The sequence below is a fragment of the Bombus bifarius genome, unplaced genomic scaffold, assembly GCF_011952205.1.
Source record: "Bombus bifarius isolate JDL3187 unplaced genomic scaffold, Bbif_JDL3187 scf7180000008039, whole genome shotgun sequence".
In the NCBI taxonomy this organism is placed as follows: domain Eukaryota; kingdom Metazoa; phylum Arthropoda; class Insecta; order Hymenoptera; family Apidae; genus Bombus; species Bombus bifarius.
Genome location: NW_022884409.1, coordinates 1039216 through 1061678, shown reverse-complemented (window position 1 = coordinate 1061678; position 22463 = coordinate 1039216). Strand labels below are relative to the sequence as shown.

At 44.3% G+C, this 22463-nt stretch overlaps 1 protein-coding gene across 2 annotated transcripts; it reads left to right on the top strand.

Annotated features, from left to right (window-relative positions):
* Positions 1-84: 84 nt before the first annotated feature.
* Positions 85-22422, top strand: LOC117207623 (putative epidermal cell surface receptor). 2 transcript variants are annotated; one of them, XM_033448004.1, is made up of 13 exons: positions 85-785; positions 14182-14745; positions 15082-15375; positions 15444-15636; positions 16126-16340; positions 16427-16782; positions 17008-17275; positions 18362-19723; positions 20047-20245; positions 20800-21298; positions 21475-21835; positions 21916-22109; positions 22259-22422. In XM_033448004.1, exons 1-13 carry the CDS (start codon positions 671-673, stop codon positions 22352-22354), a joined length of 4716 nt encoding a protein of 1571 aa, XP_033303895.1. In that variant the 5' UTR covers positions 85-670; the 3' UTR covers positions 22355-22422. The 2 variants fall into 2 exon arrangements, with proteins under 2 accessions (XP_033303895.1, XP_033303897.1); XM_033448006.1 differs by having other exon boundaries at positions 21916-22134; positions 22259-22337.
* The last annotated feature ends 41 nt before the right edge of the window (positions 22423-22463 follow it).

The window sequence follows — 22463 nt, the reverse complement described above, 5'->3', positions numbered from 1 at the left end:
CCCACAGGAATCGATCTTCCCCCGGAACGAGTGTTAGCGACGCGAGTGGAAGGCGAGTGGAAGACAAGTGGAAGGCAAGTGGAAGACAAGTGGAAGGCAAGTGGAAGGTGAATCGAAGGCGAATCGAAGGCGTCGATATCGTCCAGCTTTCCGGGAACAGCCTGTAGAATCGCGTGGCGAGCCTGTAGCAAGGTGAGCGTGGAGAATTCTCCGGCTGGCCGGAGAGGAGGAATGAAAGGTAAGCGAGGCAACAACGCCAACACCGGCAAGGAGGAGGTAGATCCCGCTCACCGGTGCACTTCACCTCCGGCCTCGGCACGGATCGCGACCGAACCGACCAGCAACAAACCAGTGAACCGAGTGAACCGAACCGCGCGTACCTCGTTTGTGTTGTTACCCTCTTCGAGCTGCAACAACTCGTAGGAAGGCTTTGACCGTTCGCTATTACGCTAAATAAAGTCGTCTATTCGCCGATAATTCGTGAAAGACAAAGAAGAAAGGACAGTCTATCTTCGATCGTTTGGCATTTAAAAGGCTTGCTGTCTTTGTGCGTTTGTTCGAGTTTTGTTTCGTTTACCTACGGTTTGATCGTATGACAAATTAGCCTGTGAGTGCACGGTTGGTGTTTCAACAGCGTTTCCGAGGAACCGTAACAGAAGAATGCGGTAGGATGCGTATCCAGGAAAGATGTTTTCTGCGCGCGATCGCAGGACTTTGCCTGATAGGCGGGGTCGTCGCGTTGTCGTCGGCTGCTGACGTCGAGACACCGATTCAAACCACCACTGGTGAGTTTTGGCTGGTTTTTCCCATCGCTGTGTTTTTCCTCCGCGATTCGTCGCGCGCTTTCTTGTCGACCTGCGCCGGAGTCTCGATTCCTTGCGATTCGCCTCGCGCTTTTTCCCGCGACGCTCGTGTCTTTCCCAGGTAAAACGCGCGCCGCGTTTCACACTTCGATAGGAAAAATCTCGAGTGTTTTCTAGCAAACATTCGATGGCAGATCGTTGGTGAACGTGCCAATATAGAAATGTTTGGCCGATCTTGGACAGTTTGGTCGATCTGATGGAATCGAGCAAGTAATTGACCTAATAAAAAGAGGCGATAAGCAAAAGGTCGTTACGTAACGGAACATCGACACCCTGAAAGCAGACGTGAAACGCAACCATAAGAGAGCATCGCCACGAAGCGACGTGATCGTAACGGTATACCGCGTGAAACTGGCGAAAAATTCTATCACGTCCTCGTTCGAGAACTGATGTCATCCTCGCGAATAAAATCGTAAAAAGAAGCAGACACGCGATAGTTCTACGAAGAAGCTGCTTTTCTTCGAACGTGTTTTCCCAAAAGGGAAAACAGATTTCGCCGATGATGGAGGAAGATCGGTTCGAGAAATCGCCTGACGTCCAGGTCGCCCACTAACACGAATATCGACCGATACGCGATTGCTGTCGATGGAAATCGCGCGACATCGTCTCGGTTCCACATCCGGGACTTCTACGCGGTTAAGGACTCATTTCGAAACCGATCTGGTAGCGAATAGTCGATTAAATTCGTTGCTCGAATTCGTTGCGCTATCCGCTGGGAAAGATTGACATCGACGTTGCGAAACGCAAAACCGGTTGGCATTTCTCTGTAACAAGTACAGAATATTTAAATAAATCGAAGAATGGCTCCACAAAGTTTCAGAAATCAGAGTTAGTCGGTATCGCATCTACAACTCCTGGCTATCGAATTAAAAACGCATGATACACAGATTACTGTCAGGTAAATAACAAATTCTACTTGACTCTTCAAATTCTCATCGAACATATAGCGATTACTTGATTTTCCACTCGCGACTCTTACGTCGATAAATGTTGCTATTAGACAGTTTGCTCGCGCCCCTTTTAATTTTCTTGGAAGAACGAAGAATACGAAAGTTTCGCGTGGCACTAACTCGATGATCGGAAACTGTGCATCGTGTCAACCTGAACCGATCAATCGACGAATATTAAAAACCACAGAGAATTGAAATTGCAATTACAACTGAAAGTGGCGCGCCTAAATCGATTCAATGGCGGCACGTGTTCCTCGTGGCGGTCCTGTGGGTCGATCGAGAAGGTAAACAGACTCGTGGCGGTGTATAGTGCGAGGAGCAGAGACTCGAGACGCGTTAACGGTAGTGTTGAATCCAGTTGGCAAACTGGTCGACACGTATTCGTGTCCACGAACGGCCTTGGAAAAAATAAAGTCGAGCGGATCGACAGCGGCGCGCGAGGAAAGGCGAGAACACACGGTCAAATTAGAAACGGCGAAAAGTCGCCGAAAATCATTTTGACGATGACGGACGGCGTCGATCGCTGGATGTCGCGTTGCGGTGAACCGAAATCGGACGAATTCCGCAGAATTTCGTTTCGTGTTTCTTCCTAACGAAGAAAACTTACAGGCTTCGAAGCTGTTGACTTTCCAAGTTATCGTTCTCTCGATCGCCAACGGAGATGCCTGTCATGCATACGAATGGAACAGCTGAAGCAGTGGGCAGGTAAACATGATTCAACCGAGCTCTTCAGCCGAAAATAGTTTCGTCAACAGCCAAGCGCGGTGACTAACTACGGTCACGGGTTTAACTTGTTAGCCAAGGAGTTTCAGTTAGCTCGTCGTTCGAATCGTCGATCTGTTTGACGTAACAATTTCTTTATTTATAGACCTGCTGTCTTTGAATGTGTCGTACCTTTTCCATTAAAAACATATTGTATCGTGCTTTCATTTCCAATCTAATTTCAATTAATTTGTCTTTATTCGATTTTAATTCTGTAATTACAAATGTTTCGGAGCAAATTGTCCAAGGATCACTCGACTAACGGATTGATAACGAGAGCGAACAAAACGTCCTCTAGTCTCGTTAATTTCGACTCGCTTGCTAGATCTCGCCAGACCCGATCCGATCAGAATGGAATTTCGTGTAGCCACCTTTCTCCCAAGTCCCTTTCCCGTCGTCTCTCTTTCTTCGTCGACCAAATCCTCCGTCTTTTTTCTACGTGCCTCAACGCGGCTTCTGACTGCCTGTGATCGCACAGTGTACGAGATTATTGAGGAAACAATGAACGACGAATTTCACGCGGTATCTGGGTTATCCCGATGCAGCGAGCGACGATTGTTCATTCAAGTCGAAGATTTCGCGCCTAACAACGGAAGAGCGGTGATTAAGTAATTTATTATAGAACAGAAACACGGAAGAATTCGGGTGTTAACGCGTGCAAACAGATTCTTAATACGTTGATTATCTAACGTTGAAGTTATTAAGGCTATAGAGATACTTGGTGGATTAAGGGCATAGAGACGAAAATGCAGGTGTGTGATCTGAATTACGCCCACGACCACACTCGTCCTGACCGGTAAAGCGAGAACGGAAGATTTTTAATTGCATGCCAAACTAGGTAATCGCAGAAGCTTGTCCTTCGGTTCGGTTGGAAAGGCGTGCGAGAGGATTCGAGCACGTACATGCGCATTGCACCATCTTGGAAAAGTTCTCCGGCCAGTTAAACGTCTTCTCTAGCGGGGAGAGGCTAATTAAACGACGATTACGCCTCTGTGATACGTATAATCTTTTTCAATTCGCGTAACGCCAACGACTTTCTATTTCATGTTCCGCGGTTGGTCCCACGCGAGAATCGTTCCCATTTCACGCGTTCGCGTGTGTAACGATCGAACGAAACGATCTGGTTCGTACACAACTCTTCGATCACTGTCGTTCGCAACGGTGACCGTCTTACTCGATTACCTTGTATCGAGAAACGCGTAACCCGATTAGATCGACGAAGAATCAAACGTGCTTCGTTCTACGTTTTTTTTTCTTTCTTCTTTTTTTTCCGATACCGTTACACGGTCGAGGAACCGATCTGTATTAATTTCTACGTGAACGCGATCTGCTGCGTCGGCCGCCGTTCACGCTTGACACCCGAGCAATAATTCTTCCCGCGAAATAATCCTAACTTCGCCAGCTGCCTACTGGAGAAAGGAACGTATCGGTGTGTCTGGTCAAACGGTCAAACACAACGCTATAACGGGTGCAACGGTGAAAAGTATCGTTAGGAAATATTCGCGTTCAGCTTCGTCTTCACTGAAGCGACGTGGAGCGAGCTTTTGCCGCGTCTCGTTTCTGCTAAACCTTCCCAGACAATTGAACTAACTAACAGCAACTTACAGAAACATTTTGTCTACGTTGAAGCAATATTCGGCAACGAGCGGCCACTTTTTCAAGGAACAGCAAGTTTTGTTTCGGTGGAGGCTTTGCGATTCGGGACACGATGTGCTCCGCAAACATCGGCCAATCGCTAGAACATTCATACCGACGTAATGTTACATGGATACTCGGTTACATGGATCGCAGTAAAAGTCGTACACGTGTAAAACACGCCACGAAGAAAACAAGCGAGTACTAGGATGAAGTTACTGCACAGCAGACTAACGAGCTTCTCCAAAGTCTCGTAAGCGGTCGCTGTACTTGGCGAAGTAACCTGGTTAACGGTACTATAAATATGCGAGTGAACGTATTCCCTCCTCCTTTATATTCTTAACGCGAGCCTAGTCCCCTTGATATCTTTGTTACGGCAAACAACCTGGCGACGCTAACCCCCGGTCATCCGCATAACCTGTTCATCGGTGCTCGAAAAACAATGACCGGGATAGGCTGATAGAAGGCGGACGAACTTGCCGGATCGTTTCAAATATTTCTCTTCCTCGTCGAGATGCGAAGATCTCGCCCACTATGCGCAAGATGAAACAAGAAAGATCGTTGTTCCTCGTAATTGCAATAATTAAGTCCGAATCGTAGCGTTTCCCGCCTCATTGTTCCCCGGTTAACGACTTTCACCTAATGGTCGCTGGACACTGATGCCCCGTGGGGCACGTTAATTACGTTATCGCGGTGCACCGTCTCTCTATTTGCCCAAAGCGTTCGATTTTCCAACCTGTTCACCCAACTTTCCCCCGAACAACTTTCTTGCCCTATTCTCGGCCACGCGAGAACAATGAGACAGGACAAGTGCTGCTCAGGGGAAAAAGTAAACCGATAGAAACTGTCGTCCCATAACCAACGACCGTCTCGTGACTCTCTCCTCGTGCGTTCGCGATTCCTTCCAACGACGCATCGCGTGAACCACGAAGGTAAAGATCGTTCGCTCTTCTATGCAAACACGTCGGTTCTTGGGTGAACGAATCTAACAGAGAAGCCAGTGGACGATTACTCAAGTTGCTCTCACGCGAGCGTCCGTATTATACGCTGCTCGTGGAAAAGATAGCTGTGAAAAACGCGAGGTGTCTGTATCCGTGGTTAACATAGCCTCTGAATAGATTTAGACTCCGTTTCTGTCCTGTCCGTGTCCTGTCAGACGCGTTTCAGTCGACGCGATCCTTGTATTTCATTTTCGAACTTCTGCGCGATAAATCGCATCGATTTTCAATTGAACGTCGTTAACGCAATTAAATCGTTATCGTAAAATACCTAGTTGCATATCTTAAAGGCCAGAAGAACGCATTACAGATATTTATTTAATTAGGCGCGTGAGATAACGCAGCTGTCATCGAGGTGATAAAAACGCGTTTCTAACGGAAACCTGGCTAGCCGGCGCTTGGTGACTTCGATGCCCGGATAAGAACGATCGTTCCAACATAGATTGGTTTTTCAATTTCGCAATCCCTGTTCAATGGAAAACGTGGCTTCTTAGGAAGACGGACGCGAGTTTCTACTTCTGAAAGAATTCTAAATGAATTAGAAAAACAGAAATAGGTTACGGTCGGCGATGACGTCGTGCGGAGAAGGACAACCTGCGTAAGAACGATCAACGAGAGGTGCGTGACTCGCGATTTATTATTCGACCTGTAAAAGTTTCGAAATATATTACAAATGATTATATATTCTCAAACGAGACGCCAAACGGGCTTGCCAAACTGATTGCGTCACAAAACACTTGCGCTCGATCCTATTATTCAACCTTTGCGATTATTCGTCGTGCTAACAGGAAGGGCGGGGCATCTCGAAGCAACGGAGTGAAAGCACAGTACAACGCAAACCTATGTAGAAGGAAAGACGTTCCTCTGTTTCTTTTTTTAAGCCAATTCCTCTTTTAGGTTAACAGAAGTTAGCACGATTTTGCTAATTTCCTTCGAACGCGGAACAGCGAAAGATGTAATTGGATATTTACTCGATGAATCGCTTTCGAGTTCCAATAGCGTGAAAAGTAATTGAGGCTACAGATAATACCGACAGTTTGATGTTTCTAATTGGGGAAGATTTTTTTTTTTTTTTTTTGTGGAAAAAGCCGAGATTTTTCTGGAGAAATTTAGAAATTCCATAATAGCTGAAACGAGTTAATTTCGCTTGCTTTCTACGTTCGATAATAAAAGAAAAATAAGATATCAACAAAATAGTAAAACATCTCGGAGCAGTATGGTTCAGGCTATCATCAAGTATAAGCGGTGACAAAAATTACTTTCTAACTTCTTTCGACCATGAATTTGATAGAATTTGTCAAAATGACAACACAAAATCCAATCGAAGTTGAAGTAGACGCGATGATTTGTTTCATTCTTAGAGAAAAACATCCACTAAATATATGTGTATGTATAAACACATGGACGCACGATCGATTTCATGATTCTTCGTCCAGAACTCGACCCTCGGCTGCTTTCGAACTAATTCTTTCTTTACTAGTTTAACAGAGGAACAGCTTAGAAAGTAGCCGAGGAAATTTAATAGCCTTACCAAAAGTCCTCCATCTCGAAATTGCTACCGAGTTGAACAGCTATGTGATTCCTTTAATAGAAGCCTATGCTCTTAGAAAGTTTATTAATAAAGTATTTCAACGTGTCTCGTGTGAACACGCGCAAAAGATTACATACGCGTGTGTCTAAGTAGTTGCTTTATCTTAGCAGATTCCACGAAAGGAAAAGACTGTGTTTCTCTATAAAAATCGTTGAACAAAAAGGGGCGAGTAATATAAGCAGAACTAAAGTCTCATCGCGAAGTTCTATGGATCCTCTTTCGACGACTTTCAGTCACCAAGTCCTCCATCACTTAGCGACGCGGTGACAAGTAAATAACACGCCGACTGCGAATTCCGTGTCGAAGCGTCGATGACAATACGATTTGCCTTTCGCATTCCGGTATCGTGATTTCTTCAATTACTTCCTCGAGATTGAAACCGTTAGTTGTGCACGAGTCTCGACATTTGCGCGAGATTCGATACCAACAGAAAAAGAATTCTCATCCAGATTGCGAAACTCTGAAATACTGGCGAGATACAATTCGTTCAAGCAACATAGTTTCTTACGTATTCCAGTAAATATATAGTTTATAATTGATATATATATATATAGTTTAGTATACACAATAATAATAACAATAATGGTAATAAATGTAGTACAGATAATGTACAGTGTAAGTGGAAGGACTTTGAGTTCCATTGTTTCGTACCGATAAGGATAGAAATCGACAAAATTTCTGTTTACGGTCCAGGCTATGAGAATTGCAGGGTAAATTGCTTGAATTTCTGCGGGAAAAATTCTGGCTAAATTTATCTGTCGTTTAGAATATCGTACCACACCTGTCCGAATGTACGAATTCCTTCTCAAGGCGTAGCTACCGCCTTTGAAATGCCAGCCTCCTGTTTTTCATACACCTCAGAGTTACACTAAATGCAACGCAAAGACTAAAAGTGGCATTTTTTCCGCGACATTCCGGCAAGACAGGTTCTAGGATAGGTATGCTACCGAGCAAAAATCCGGCAATCGACCGGTGACTTTGACCACTGTGATATCGATTACGTCTTTTGAAATAATCCATGTCGAAAGGAATAACATCAGTTCGATTTTTGCTACAACAAACGACAGATTTGACGAGATCCCGGCAGATGCAGACGATCCAAATTGTCGATATCATTACAATCGTCGAAAGTGAAATATAAAAAATAATTTGAAAGAGATCGCTGATGGTGAAAATTTACGTTTCCTCAGTCGTAGGCGGCGCGGTCGACGAACCGTGGAATCGATTAATTGCGCGTCGATCAACTGGAGCACAAAAGCGAGCACAAGGATCGTAAACCGCTCGCTGCGGTGGAATATCTCGGCCTGCAGCAAGTGATAAACTCGATAATCACGCAACAAGGGATCGACGACCTCGATCTGAATCTGTTTCTACATTTTTTATCGAATTAAATCTTTAGTTTCCGGTGGATTTAACTGCACCGCGCCTCTTTTCATTCGTTTTTAATCAAATCGTAATTTTCTAGATAATTGTCTTCCAATTTCGAGAACAATTTATGGAAGAATCTTAGAAACGTGAAATTATCGAAACGTTATCGATACGGGTAATTTCTCATTTCAATTGCACCGATAAGCAATTCCTCAAGACATTAAAAGTCCTTTCCCCGGTTGAAACTGAAACGAGAATGAAACATGGAAAGTTCGAGAATCGTTTAACATATTGAAAATAAGAATCGAACGATCTTTTAGTTCGCTAAAAACGTTAAAGCGGCATCGATCGAGAGGCGAGGGAACAGCCAGCGTTCGCGGAGTCGCGTGCAGAACGTAAAAGTCGCCTGGAAAAGTCCGGCGAGTTGGCAAGTGAAATGCAACGTACGAAGCAAGACCACCGTCGAGCAAGTAGCGCGTGCAAACCTCCGTTTATTCGAAAACACTTTTGCCACTGTGCACATGATTGACAGAGTCCCATCTTCCCATGAAATTCTATCCTCGAATTTTCTCTTATGAATTATTCTCTAGCGTTTCTCTCTCCAGCGATGATTAATAACGAGAATTAGAAGAATTCATAGAAGAGGCCGAGACTGGAACTAAAAGCAATATAAGAAGAACGTGTCGAACTTAATGAAACAAACCTCTGTCTATTTTGTTACGTTTGCAAGCAGAGATGAAAATTTGATTTCTACCGAAAGGTATTCATTAACGACTCATCGGTCGTTAAAAAAGGAAAAAGAAGTGGACCGACGAAACGTGATGTATGGAACGAAATAATGATCGTGCAGCGAGTAGCAAGTAGGATAGGATACCGTATGGTCAAAGGCACGCTCGGTGACCGACTATTTTAACTTCCCCCTTTCCCCTCGTCTTTTTACCTTCTGGCTGTTTCCATCCAGTTTCGTTTCCCTTCTTTTTTTTTCCAATCTTTTTCTTCGTTTCCCACAGAGAACACTCGTAAATAGACTACGGATATTTATGCACTTACGGAATATTAAAGAACGTAAGAGCGCACATACGTGTATGTAGAACGCGCGTAACGTGCAGAAACGTGCGAAGTACTCGATGATATTTAGCAGGACGAAACGAATCTCTATTTGATCTTCATTTCTTTAGTTATCCATTTCTGAGATATTTAAAAGAGTTTAAAATTCATCCGAGCCGAAGTATTCGTTATGACACTTGGTTGGGTAAAATAATATTCTATCTTGGTTCCACTTCGTTGTCCATAAATATATAAAATTACATAAACATGTGGAATCTAGTTATAATTGATAAACACATGAGATTGCATAAAAATCCAGATTCTGCTCATGAAATATGAAGGAGCGAAGTTGCTGCCTCGTGTTTCTACCAATTAGTCGTTTTCAAACTCGAAATACTTTTAATTTCTCTTTTTCCTGGAAGTCTACTTTATACGTAGAAGAGATAAGTTTTTCGCCGAGTGTTTCGCAAAGGAACGAGTACGTTTTACAGAGATTTCTTTTCTGGTCTCAATCGCCTAAACTTTCTTACATTCCGTTCAATTTGAACTTTGCTCGAGAAAAATTCAAACGCTCTCCTCTCCTCTTCCACCGTGATCGCGTCTGTTTCGACCTAGGCTACGCTAATGGCTGTTCTTCTACGGAGAAGCAGCGCGGTTCAAGGTCTTCGGGAGGAACGACAGAAGCTGCTCCAGGAGTTTCTTTGCTCGTTGGATTATGATCGCGAGGGTTCCGTGAACGCAGAACCGGAACGAAATTCGCGCCGTGACTGCGAGCAGAGGATACCTCGAGCGTTAACGCGATTAGCCTGCACGAAATTGAAACCACCAACACCTCATTTACGATGATAAACATGTCGAGACGCTGGCAAATATACCTGATAACGACATTACTCGTGACGAGACACTGACCAATTTTCCTAACTTCGGTAGCTACGTTTCACGATTTTAAAGACGAGTTCAGTCAGAGGTGATTGAACAGGAAAGTATGCAGAAAGAAAATTACGAACAAAGATTGTAAATGGAGCGTTTTCTTCTTCAAGTTCAATTACGTAATCGCGTTTAAGAAAGTCGAGCGCGCGGTTAACAATTAAACGCGGTCGAACGCTTCGTTCTTGGCTTGGGTTCACGGACGACGCGCGACTTCCGGCAACGAGGAAGCCGAGTGAAGATCCTCTTAATGCGCGATGAGTAATTCCGCGTTCCACGGCCAGCTTTCTTGTCCCGCGGCCTCATCGGGGTCGAAACCGAATCGTTCCTCGCAAACGGAAGCAGATTTCTCGATAATAACGTCCAAACCAGCTGTTCTCCATTTTCATTGGATGGTAGAACGTTCTCGAAGCGATCTTCCGTTATGTTCGAAGAGGTATGCCGACCTAAATCTCGTGAGAATCGAACGATTATCTGTTAGGAGAAAAGTAAAACGTAAAAGTTTGCCGAAAGCATTGGTAAAATCTGCTTTAAGTACTGTATGAGGAGGGACGAAAGACTATGATGTATCAATTTATTCATTGGAACGAGAAACAACGCGTTTGGCATATATTTGCGTATTTGAAACGAATCACGATTACCAAAAGTTAGGGGAATACGTATACCGTAACTCTTCGGCCACAGTTCTCTTCGAATGATGCAACGACATTCATCGAGTGATCGGTTGTGAAGTATCGTTGCACTGGACGTCCTTGGGCGCAGTGGATCTTTTTCATCCGAGAAACAGGATTTTTCAAGCAATGCAGCATCAGTGTTCGATCATCGTGCGATTAAATTAAGCGTTAATAATTAGTCCAGATTGTATTAGAAACTATAAAATATGCTCTCGAAAATAATCTCGCGGCTACGATCTCGAATTGAAACACTTGGCGCAGGATGCAGTTAGATCGTTTTGAGCACACGCAACACGGGCTTCGAAAGGTTTCCACGTTTCCTCCTTTCTTCTCGGAGAAGCTTTTTATAAAAAATGACAGGCTAAAGATCGCAGCAATGTAAGTCAAAGGTTGACAGTTTAAATTTAATCACGCGTCTTAACTATTAAAATTATCGTTTCTTTGGTCTCCTCGTTAATTCAGTTAGAACTCTATTTTCTGTCGCGATACGTTTCCACGACTCGAAAAAGTGTGACTTTTATAACAATAAAAATAGAGTAGTACATAAATGTAGTATCGTGGACGAAAGGCCCAAAAGATATCGGGCGAACCATGAACAATGTCGCGAGAGCCGAGGCGCCGTCGGGTCCATCAATATGTCATGGGTCTTTTCAAGTGCATAGTTTCGTAGAAAAGACCTACGTGACCCTGGCTACGAGCGTCTGCAGAACACGTGTGCCTAGAAAAGACAATAGAATGCGACAACGGCCAGAGAGTTGGTCGAGAAACAGAGGGTGATTCGAAAAGCAGAGTGTGAGCGGAGAAGCGGAGTTTGCGAGTGGCGTTGCCGAGAGAGTGTTGATTGCGTTTTGGTAAAAGTCGAGTCGCTATCTAGTTATTTAGTTGCGCTGTTTTCTGTACGTTTGGTGTGAATAGTTCAGGTTGAACAACAATCGTCTTTTTCTGTCTGATTAACATCTCTATTGTCCACTCCTTGTAAATATACTATATCACGATATTACATATATTTAGCAGAAAATTAATATACAACGTGAAAATCTATCTTTAAACATACAAGCTGGAACATTTTAATGGAAACACCTGAATGATCGTATGAAGAGACTCCAGGGGACAAAATTGTACTGCTTGCTGGAACACGTATGGTGAAATTTTTTTTAATGGAACATAAAATATCTTTCTTAAACCTTCTCACTCTGTGCACGGAAAAATTCCATTGGAAGAGCAGCAGGTAACGAAAGGAACGCGACACGAAGGGTACTGGGTCCTTCTTTCGGCCAGCGTCGATGCATATGTATGCGTCCGGGCGGAAAAGGAGACCATCACCTACTTACGCGTAAAATCGTTACACGCTGTGTTCGAAGCGACCGGCCACCGACGTCAGGTGGATCCCGATGACGAGCAGTGGCCTCGTGTGAACCGGTCGCACCGTTACGGTTCCCCATTCATGCGATAAAAGTCATGGCCTGGTCCGACTTTCGATAGGAACCGACCAATCGACGCGTCTTCCCACTCTCAACCGGTCGAAACATCCGCTTTTAAAGTGTCCATCGTGAAGATTCCTCGACGAACTAAGAATCCGAAGAAACAATAGTCGTTCCGTCTGAATCGAAACTTGCAAAGTTGGAAAATACGCGACGCCGTACACGTCTGCGACCTAAATGCGAACCTCTAACGATCTAAACGATCGACGCGGTCGATTCGCAGAAACGGCTCGCGATACTGTTACGTTACTTTTGCACGGTTCGACCATTCGTTGCAGGGCAAAAACTCGATCTCGACCGCGGGTAAATCGGCGAAAGAAACGGTGGATGGGAACGACGAGATCGGCCAGCTTGTTTGACGTAACAGCGCATCCCGTGCGCGTTTTCAGCCCCGGATGGAAAGTTTCTGCTTCGTCATAATATCGCTGATGAATCTATGCCGTTGCGAAACATCCATGAAAACGGCGATTCTCCGCTTCTCTCTTCTCGCGATTCTTCTAATAGCATTCGGATACAACCGCTAGGAAACGCGATACCTCGAGCGTTCGAACCTGTCGTTCAGGTTTCTGTCACCGTCAGCTTCGACCCTGCTACGTTCATTTTTAACGTAAGCGTAAATTCTTTTTAATCGCGAGAAGTAGCTCAAACTTAGGCGAAATATGGGACGATTGTCTTTGATATCCGTGATTTTCTAATATTTTGTGAAATATCTTCTTAAATATAATTTTATCTAATTTTCTTGATAACTTAATTGTTGAAGATCTTTCTCGTCTACTAAAGTAAGAAAAAGATCAGAATTCTATAATCGCAGTAGAGTTAAGATAAGGAAGCGAAAACGCTTGAAAGTGTCATAAATTCGACTCACCTCCGCGTTTGTAATTTAGGAGGTCGATGATTTCGCGACTATAGTGTATTGTAGTGTGTTGACTTTTAAAAATCTTTATGACGAAATGATGGAAGCGTGACGCGTAGTCGATGGGCATAGATAAAAAGAAGGAGAGACGAGGTTCTTTGGATGAACGCGGCGTAGTTGCAAAACAAACGTATGTTGCGCCGTCTCTTCTCTTTGATCTGCAGATGTAACATTCTTACGAGATCGTGTACGTCGAGTGTTTCATAGAGTCCAGTTAAGTAATCCTAGTCTCGGGAAGTTCGGTACGCCCTGTATATAATGATAATTGTAATAATAATAGTAGTACAGAGTTCGTTATGCTGAGATGGATAGCACAGAAGATACATGTCAGTGAGGAGAAAGTAACGCGAGCGTGTAATGGACGAGGCCGATATAAATCGCTGTTACAAAACGCGCTACCGAGCTGCTCGATGATTTCGAATCTTAAAACGCAACGATTCGATTCGATGAGTATCGGTACGTTCGACAGCCAAACTGATATTCCAATGCTGTGTACGTATTTAGAATAAGAAAAGAACGTATGAAAGGAAATTTGGACAACGTGCCACGAGATATAATCGAAGTCACAACTGTAACGACGATATAAATTACAACTTGTTGGTCTGTAACTGACTACCGAACGATAACGAATTTAATCTCATACTTAACGACAGATCATTTCTGAATCCTAAACGTCGAACCATGCGATATGTCTCGATCTCAGTGATCGAATATTCGGTATCTGGGTCATCTGAAAAATTGTTCATTATCGAGCAATTCTCGGATAACGATCGTAGAACACAATGCTTGAAGTATAAAAAACAAGAGCCACTGATTTTTTAATCGAGTAAAGGAAATGAAGTGAAATTAAACAGATTCCACAATTAGAACTATGAATTTATCGAAATACAAATTGTAATTACAAGATCTCGAAACTCGAAACTAAAATCGATCTCGAACGTATTTTATAAGGAGCATTCATCGAATTTTCAGGCGCCGTTATCGAGGAGATACCAGCAGTAGAACCGCTACACGGTGACGCGAGGAATGAAACGATCGACCGCAAATCGGAGTACCCGAGCAAAGAACAGGACTCCAAGACCACCATCGAGCCTAAGAAGAAACCGATTGACTTCAAGGTCAAGACCGAGCAAAAATACCAGAAAACCTTCAAGGACGATGAATTGAAACGCGGCGAAAGCAACGACGCCGCGACCACGCCGATACCGATGTCGTCGTCGTCGTCATCGTCGTCGATATCGGTCGAAGAAGCGACCACGAGATCGATGGAAACCGTAGCAGCTACGATACCCTTTCTATTTCGTGGCGAGCCTATCGTAACTGCAACGAATTTCTCGATACCGATCGAATCATCGACCAGCGACTATTCTTCGTCCACAGAGAGTAGCACGGAAGGTGTTCACGCGGTGGAGGAGACAACAGCGGCCAGAGGAAGAGCTTTGAATATGTCGGCGCCAGAACCGACCAATTCCTTGCACTCGAACATCACCGATCTGAGTGATGTCAGTATGGACGACGATGACAAGGAAGTCGAAGGTGAGAAAACTGTAGGACAACGTGTCTTCTCTTCCGCGTACAACGATCGAATCGATAAATTAAAATGCACAGAAGAACGACAATCGTAAGCGTTATTTCTTCAAATTTCCCTTGGGATTTACAACTATTTATATCATTTCCTTGTGACAAATAAATTAATGAAACTAAGATGTCTTTCTTCGAGACGTCGAGTACCAAGTAGGTAGCTGGATAATGTAAAATTGATAACTTCACAAAGAATCTTGACTTGATCGACTTAGTTTTTGGTTAAATTAGAAGTTCATTGTCCGGCGTTTTCCAAACAACGAAAGAAACGAACGTTGATGTTTCACGCAGGCGGCGAATACGTGGCATCTCACAACGAGACGGCCATAAATATCTCCTCGACTTTGCTACCAACGGTGAACGTGTGCGTGGAAGGAAACCGAACGTACACCATCGGAGAGAAGATCGTTAGGGGTTGCGAGGAAAAGTGCGTGTGCGGTGAAAATGGCGTAGCCGTAGACTGCAAGCCGCTTTGCTCCTCGCCGTACGTTCGAGCGAACCGTGGAATCGAGGATCCGCTGTGTCAAGAGAAGATCGTCAACGAGGAAGCGTGCTGCGCCATTTTGGTCTGTGCCGCCGATTCAGGTGAGTTCGGTATGTTAAAATGTCAGGCATCATATTATTTTGTCGAATCTTACGTTCTTGTCGTGCAGCGCCCGAACCGGAAGAAACATGCGTCTTTGGGAACAAAACGATAATGAGGGGTCAACGAGTGGAAGATGGCTGTTCCAGGGTCTGCATCTGCGAAGCGGGAGGCAATTTAAAGTGCCAGCAAAGATGTCCTCCGAACGACACGATTTCGGTGACGAATCAACACGATCGTTGCGTCGTGCTCACCGACCCAAGGTACGGGGAATCGTCGTTCCCGATTTCTCTACAGTTTGCTCTGAAATTTGTGGTTCGAAGTTAAGACGCGTTCTCATCGAACCAACTTTCTTGGAACTTTTCGTCGCCTGTTGTCGCCCTATGTTTCCTCAGCCAACGCTCTGTCCTCGGTAAAGCGACAGTGTGTTTCGATTTCAATACGATATTTGTTCCTGAAAACTAGCTGCGGAATAGTCAACAAATTGTACGAATTGGAACGTTTGCTTCTGTCGCGTGTTTCTTAATTTTCTTTAATCTTTACAAACGGGAAGAGGCAACAGGAACGAACCTTCGTTACTGATGACAGGCAAAGAAGAAACACGGATAAACGTTGGACAACAACCAGTCAATCTTTTCGTAGAACATGGAACATTAGCGAAAAGTTGCTCGTTGTTGCTTCGGTGAAAACGTATTAAACAATAGTTTTACATGTTCGTTCGCTCTGTCAGCTTTCGTTGTCCTGTATTTTAGAGACGCGTGTTGCACGATCACTCTCTGCGACGTTACCTTGGGCGATCACGAGATCAAACCGGAAAGCTCGACCGACTTGGCCGTAAACCTTACGGACGTAAAGGTACTGAACTCGACGGCGATCAAGCTGAAGTTGTCGGCTAAGAATCCGCAGGATGTGACCGTGGAGATATCCGACAACAATCACGTGTGGAGGCAGCAGAAACCTGACAAAGGTGAGAATATACGGACTAGCCTTAAGAACGTAATTGTCGTAATAGATGATACGGTATTGTAAAAATGAGAAAATACGTGAACGCAGAGGGTATCATATCGAATCTGGATCCTGCACACTCGTACTACGTGCGAGTAACGGATGGAACTCGAACTGGTCCAGCGCTGCAGGTTTTTCTTCCCGCGGAAGTGATCAAGACGAATATCTCGGACAAGATGGCAGACAAGAGTTCCTGTAGTCACATGGGGAAAACGTACAAGATGGGTGCGGAATGGTACGACGAATGTATCTCGTTCTGCACTTGCACCGAAGGAGGTAAAACCGAGTGTTTGACGATCGAGTGTCCCACGGATTTTGGACTCGACGTTCTAGACCCTCACTGTTTGGACTGGGAGACGGTGCCGCCGAATTTCGTCCCGAAACCTCCTCACTGCTGTCCTCAGGTAAGTCTCGGATCGTCTGAAACTCGTTTAAGTTCGTTATATTTCGCTGAGAGCCCAGGAAATCCGAACGAAAAAGTTTCGCGATGCAACGTCAATGGATTTTGTACAAGGAATATCTGAGACAACGTCGATCTTTTCTAACACGTCAACGTACGCAAACGCGAACGATACGCGTGTACATAATAACACGAAGGATCGCTGAATCGACGATGTTCATGATCGTAGGAAGTGCGATGCAGAAATAATGGTTCGTGCAATTACGAGGGCAACACGTACGACAATTGGAGCGAGCTGCCGGCAAACGTAACCGGATGCGAGAAGCGATGTTACTGCGAGATGGGAAACGTGTCCTGTCAGGCGGCTTGTCCACCGGTCCCGGCTCTACCACCTGCTACTTTACCTTGTCCGTCTTATCAGGCCGCGTTAATGCATCTACCCGGTGACGAATGTTGCTTGGAGTGGAGCTGCAGTCATCCATCCAACCAGTCGCCAGGTAAATCCGCGCTTGCGTGACGGAAAACATGAAAATAGTCAAAGAAACGAGCTGACAAAACGACCGTTTCCGTGGGCCGCGTTAACGACCGGAAGATCGTTTAAGCAAACCTGTGCGTCGATCTTCCTCGTTAAATAGCAGATATACAGGATGTTCTAAATCGAAGAAATTATTGGATTAAATAAGGAGTTATTGGACTGCGGATTTTTATATCCACTGGCTCGTGAAAGATCATGCGAAATTTACATACGCAAAAATTCGCAGAATGCTTACAATGTGCAGAAGAATATTCGATACAATTTTTAAGAGGTAAAACGGATCTGTATTTAAGCGCTATTTCTTGACTTAAAAATGTATCCACATTTGGGTAAAAATCCGTTATTGTTTAATTAATGATCGAAGTTATCGGATAGAGTAATCGAAAATGGGTCAACCTGTATATCTGTCTGATGTAATTTTGCAAAGTAGAAATTTGTTTGATCGGTACCGTAAATCGTTGATGTTCGATTCCTTGGTGGCGGTGATATCAACGTACGCGTTAGTGGCATCGAGGAGATTGCTATCACGAAGAGGAGACGTTAGATTGGTTATGGGTAGAGGGTGAACGCTTATCCGCAATGCGGACCTGACTGGAACTCTCCAGTGCAAATGTGACGTGTATGTACATACACCCGAATATATCCTCACGTCTCACACTTTCCATCGTTCAACGACGAAGACTTTCAATTTAACGAAACACTGTACATTCTCCCTTTCATCTCATATGTTCTTTCGTATTCGTTACAGTTGCAATTCCATCTCAGTATACTTTAGCTTCGGTATGTATTGCCTTTCGTAGATCTCTCCTTTTACACTTAACATAAGAAAAATATCCCAAAACCCCGTAAAAGATACAATGAACGAAAAGAATCTTTACAGTGACGATCGAAGCAGGAAGGAGAAACTGCGAATGCATGCTTTGTACGGCTACGCTTGTACATACTCGGACCTCTCGCTGTAAATATGCATGAAGAATTCGGACGGCTGGTCGACACTGTTCAATTCGACGAACACCTCTGTGACAATCGACTTTATTACTCATTGCAGGAACGAACGCGACGCCCGCGTTTCCCGGCCCCTTAGCCACAGACGCGTTCAATCGGCAAACGATCGACGATAACAAAAGACCGATTAACAAGTCGGATTCGGCTGGGCTCGGCCACCAACTGGATCCAGCGACTTCCTCCTTGTGGGAAGATTCGAAAGACGTTCACGCGCACACAGACACCACCACTCATGGACTCTTCCACTACCCCATGGATCCTGGACACCCAACCGTACCATACAACGGACCATACAGTCCCGATTATAAGCCTACGCATCCTACCATAGAGAACGTGTTCCATTTACCCTCTCATACCGAAAAACCTTCGACGCCAACTGAACGTCTCAAAGAAAAGGCCATCAAGACTAAGTCGGACGCAAAGAAACCGGTCGAGCCAATCTCGAAACCGCATAAAGACGACTATTTCCCTGGCCCGTTGGCTCCGGACAAATTCTTGGACAAGACTGGCTCCTCGATGGGCGCGAACATGAACGCAAACGTAAACGCGAATGGAAACGAGAATCACCAATTCATCCCTGGGTCTGTGAATCCCAACAAGCTACCACCAGTGCAAAAGGTTCCCTATGCGACGGATCAACCGCAGTTCGTTCCGTTGAACCCACAGCAAGAAATGGGGCCAGGATTCACGATCGCGACCGCCAACAACGGTCAGGGTATTCCACAGGATGGTTTTAACGCGCAACTAGACAACTCCGCCGCGGTTGGTCCACCTTACAGAGGCTCGACGCTCAATGCTCCGGATAACGTCGACCCGAATGTGATCGTTCCGGTAAATCCAAAGAAGAAAGCTTCCGCCAGCGACAAGCCTCCGGCAGGATTGGGTGGTCGACCGAAACAGGGCCAACGAAATCCAGGTCAGGAGATTCTTCCTGAGGAACTGTATCATCTGATCAACCTTCAACATCCAGGCCTCGTTCAATTGGAACACGCTCCACCTGAGGGTCACCCCGGCTTGTACGATATCCATCAACAGATATCTAGTCAGAAACACACGTCCAACAATCAGATACAGCCTGGATACTTTGTCCCAGCTAACGGACCAAAGAAACCAGCTAAGCCGCATATTTACACACAGAAGGACGAAAACGGTCAGACGACCTATCACATACACACGTCAGACATACCGAACTCTCCCCAGCAGATCGAGGAACTCTTAGCTCATATCGGGCAACACGATCCCAATCCTGGACCGTTCCAACATTATCCCGGACAGCCAGCCATACCCCATAACGTGGCGAGTGGCGCAACCGCCACTCTGCCGCTTCACATTGACGCTCATATACCGCATTCAGGACTCACGCACTTGAATCATCCGTTCGCAGCACAAACGCCCAACCAGTCAGGTTCGTCCCTGTTCAGCAACAATCTTTTATGGAATTCGTGAACGATTCGTCTTTTTCTGCCATTAAGTTTCGTTTCTTCGTTGTTCCACATGGTCTCGAGTCCCTATAAATATTCGAGGAAACCAAAAACCAATTTGATGAACGCGTTCGAAGGTTTCTGATAATCTCTGAACGAGTCATGAGAGACTTTTACGATGACAAAACTGATTTTTTGTGATATTATTAATTTATCGCTCGAGTTATTCGTGCTACTTGGAATCGTCAGGCCTATACAACGACGTTTCAATGTGATTAAAATAACTACCTTTGTTCGTGAAATCTAGGTATGGAGCACAACGTGCCAGCGGGCTTTCCATTGCCTGGTGCCATTCCTGGATTCCCTGTTGCTTCCTCCTCGGACGAGGTCACCGTGCAGGTCCTCGAGGCTCTCGACGAGAACACCGTTCGACTCGTTTTCACGGTGCCACAGGTTCTAGTTGGACTTCATGGACGCGTCGAGCTGCGATACACCAATGATAAAACGTACTTTATATCAGTATCAAAATTAATCGAAGATTATCCAGAAATTAGAGAAATAAGAAATATTCCTATAAACGTAGGTTATTCCGAGCTTTATTAAAAAGTTAGTAAGTGATAAAAATACGATATACGAGACTAAAATAGGTTTAAAATCGACATAATCATTTGCTACTGGCATCCGATTTCTGTCGATATAAAATTAGCAATAAAAGCTTTATTATCCTACGAAGCTCATTTCAATTTTACTTCGTCTCGATTGTCTTCGTATCAATCAACTCTTTGTATCAATTCATCACACGACATCGACACATGTTGTGCACACGAAAAAATCTAATGGCATAAAATTAGAGACGATATTATTCCGTATTTTTATCGTAACTTTTTAATAGAGTCTTAAATGATCTATGTTATAACATTCTTTGCTTGACTATACTTATAGAATACACAGACAAAGTTTAGCTGTTAAACTCTGCGATGTTCTAAATATATACGTATATATACATCTTATATAATATATATATATGTATATATATGTACTTTCCTTTTCTATCGCGCAGAAATTTCGATGTATCTACCTGGAAGTCGCAAGTATTTGCGCCACCAAACGACCTGATCGCAACTCCGCAGCTCGAGTTCGAGCTGGGCGATTTGAAGCCTTCTACCGAGTACAAAGTGAAGATCACGGTGAAGCTGAAGGATTTGGCCAACAGTCCCACCAGCAAAATCTACAGCGTGAGAACGCTGGAGAAACGTACGGAAGCGACAACGCTGCCACCTCAAATACCGATTGACGCTGAGCTCCATGTCACAGAGACAAATTCCACGTGGATCAACGTGATGTGGAGACAATTCACGGAATACGAGTCACAATTTATCGACGGCGTTCAGTTAAGATACAAAGAGAACGACGCAAAGGTTTACGCCGGAACACCGTTGATCCACAGGGCGGTGAGAAATTACGTGATCGAGAATCTTCGGCCATCGACCGCCTACGAGATCGGAATCCTCTTCGTTCCATTCCCAGGACAATTGACAGAGCTGGTCAACGAGAAAACAGTGAGTATTTATAAAATAAATCGTTAAATAAATTTACGAAACAAAAGTTTGAAGTTAATAATAATTGTCATAATAATTGCTATAAGGTTAGTTTCATAAGCGTCAAGCTCACCGCTGTACATTCTCTTTTAATATTATCGCCCTGTAATAATAACATCGTAATATTCCCCTGGAAGATTGATGTGACTACCTCGATGGAGCCGAATCCATACTCGTTCGACGTGAAAGTGGAGATCAAGACGATCAAGTCGACAGGTGTGGAAGTAACTTGGACCGGTGTACCTTATCCGGAAGACAAGTACGTGAATATTTATCGAGCGATTTATCAAAGTGACAGTGGCAAGGAAGACACAAGCACGTTCAAGATCGCCAAGAACGACTTGCATCCGAAAACGGTGATCAGCGATCTTAAGCCGGGCACCAGGTATCGTTTGTGGCTCGAAGTTTACCTGACAAACGGAAGAATAAAAAAGAGCAACGTGCAAGATTTCGTCACTAAACCCGGTGTACTTTTGCCGGCCACGGTATCGCAACAAGGTACACGTATAATTAAAAAATTAAATAAAACTGGAAATAACAGTGATTCTAACGTAAAACTGAACGTTCCGATTTTTCAGCGGGGAAACTTGCATCGTTGCCCCTTCACGAGGGCGATTATTACGGGCCTTTGGTAGTGGTAGCTATCGTCGCATCTCTCGCTATCCTATCGACCCTGATCCTCTTAATGATGCTCATGAAAAGGAGAACTAGCAGTAAGGCTGACATATCTTCCCGTAAAAGCACGTCGGCGTACGACAATCCTTCCTACAAGGTAGAATTACAACAAGAGACTATGGGTAATTCACTCTCATTGTTTTAATACGATAATCGTGGACAGTTTTACTGTCATTCGTAACATTCGTCATCCGTGCGTTCTAATGCCAATTGCCGACAAGCAATCAAGCTTTTATAAATTTCCAGACCTGTGAAGACATCGTTACGATATCGAACGGTAGGAACAAAAACACGGACCACGAAATGGCCACCATCAACGGCAACGTCAAAGAAACCATTTAAGGTTCTATAATTTATTATGTTTTATTTATTTATATGTTCGTTCGGTTTTTCTGGCATCGTCGAAGGTGGTTTTCGATTGAAAAAAACGATCGATATAATGAAAGGTGAA

What these genes read in the sequence shown, in the direction of transcription:
- LOC117207623 (XM_033448004.1), top strand. Translation starts at nt 671, where the DNA reads ATGCGTATCCAGGAAAGATGTTTTCTGCGCGCGATCGCAGGACTTTGC. An exon ending in CGATACACCAATGATAAAAC is followed by an intron (nt 20,246 to 20,799) that starts GTACTTTATATC and finishes TCTATCGCGCAG; the next exon opens with AAATTTCGATGTATCTACCT. An exon ending in GGCCACGGTATCGCAACAAG is followed by an intron (nt 21,836 to 21,915) that starts GTACACGTATAA and finishes CCGATTTTTCAG; the next exon opens with CGGGGAAACTTGCATCGTTG.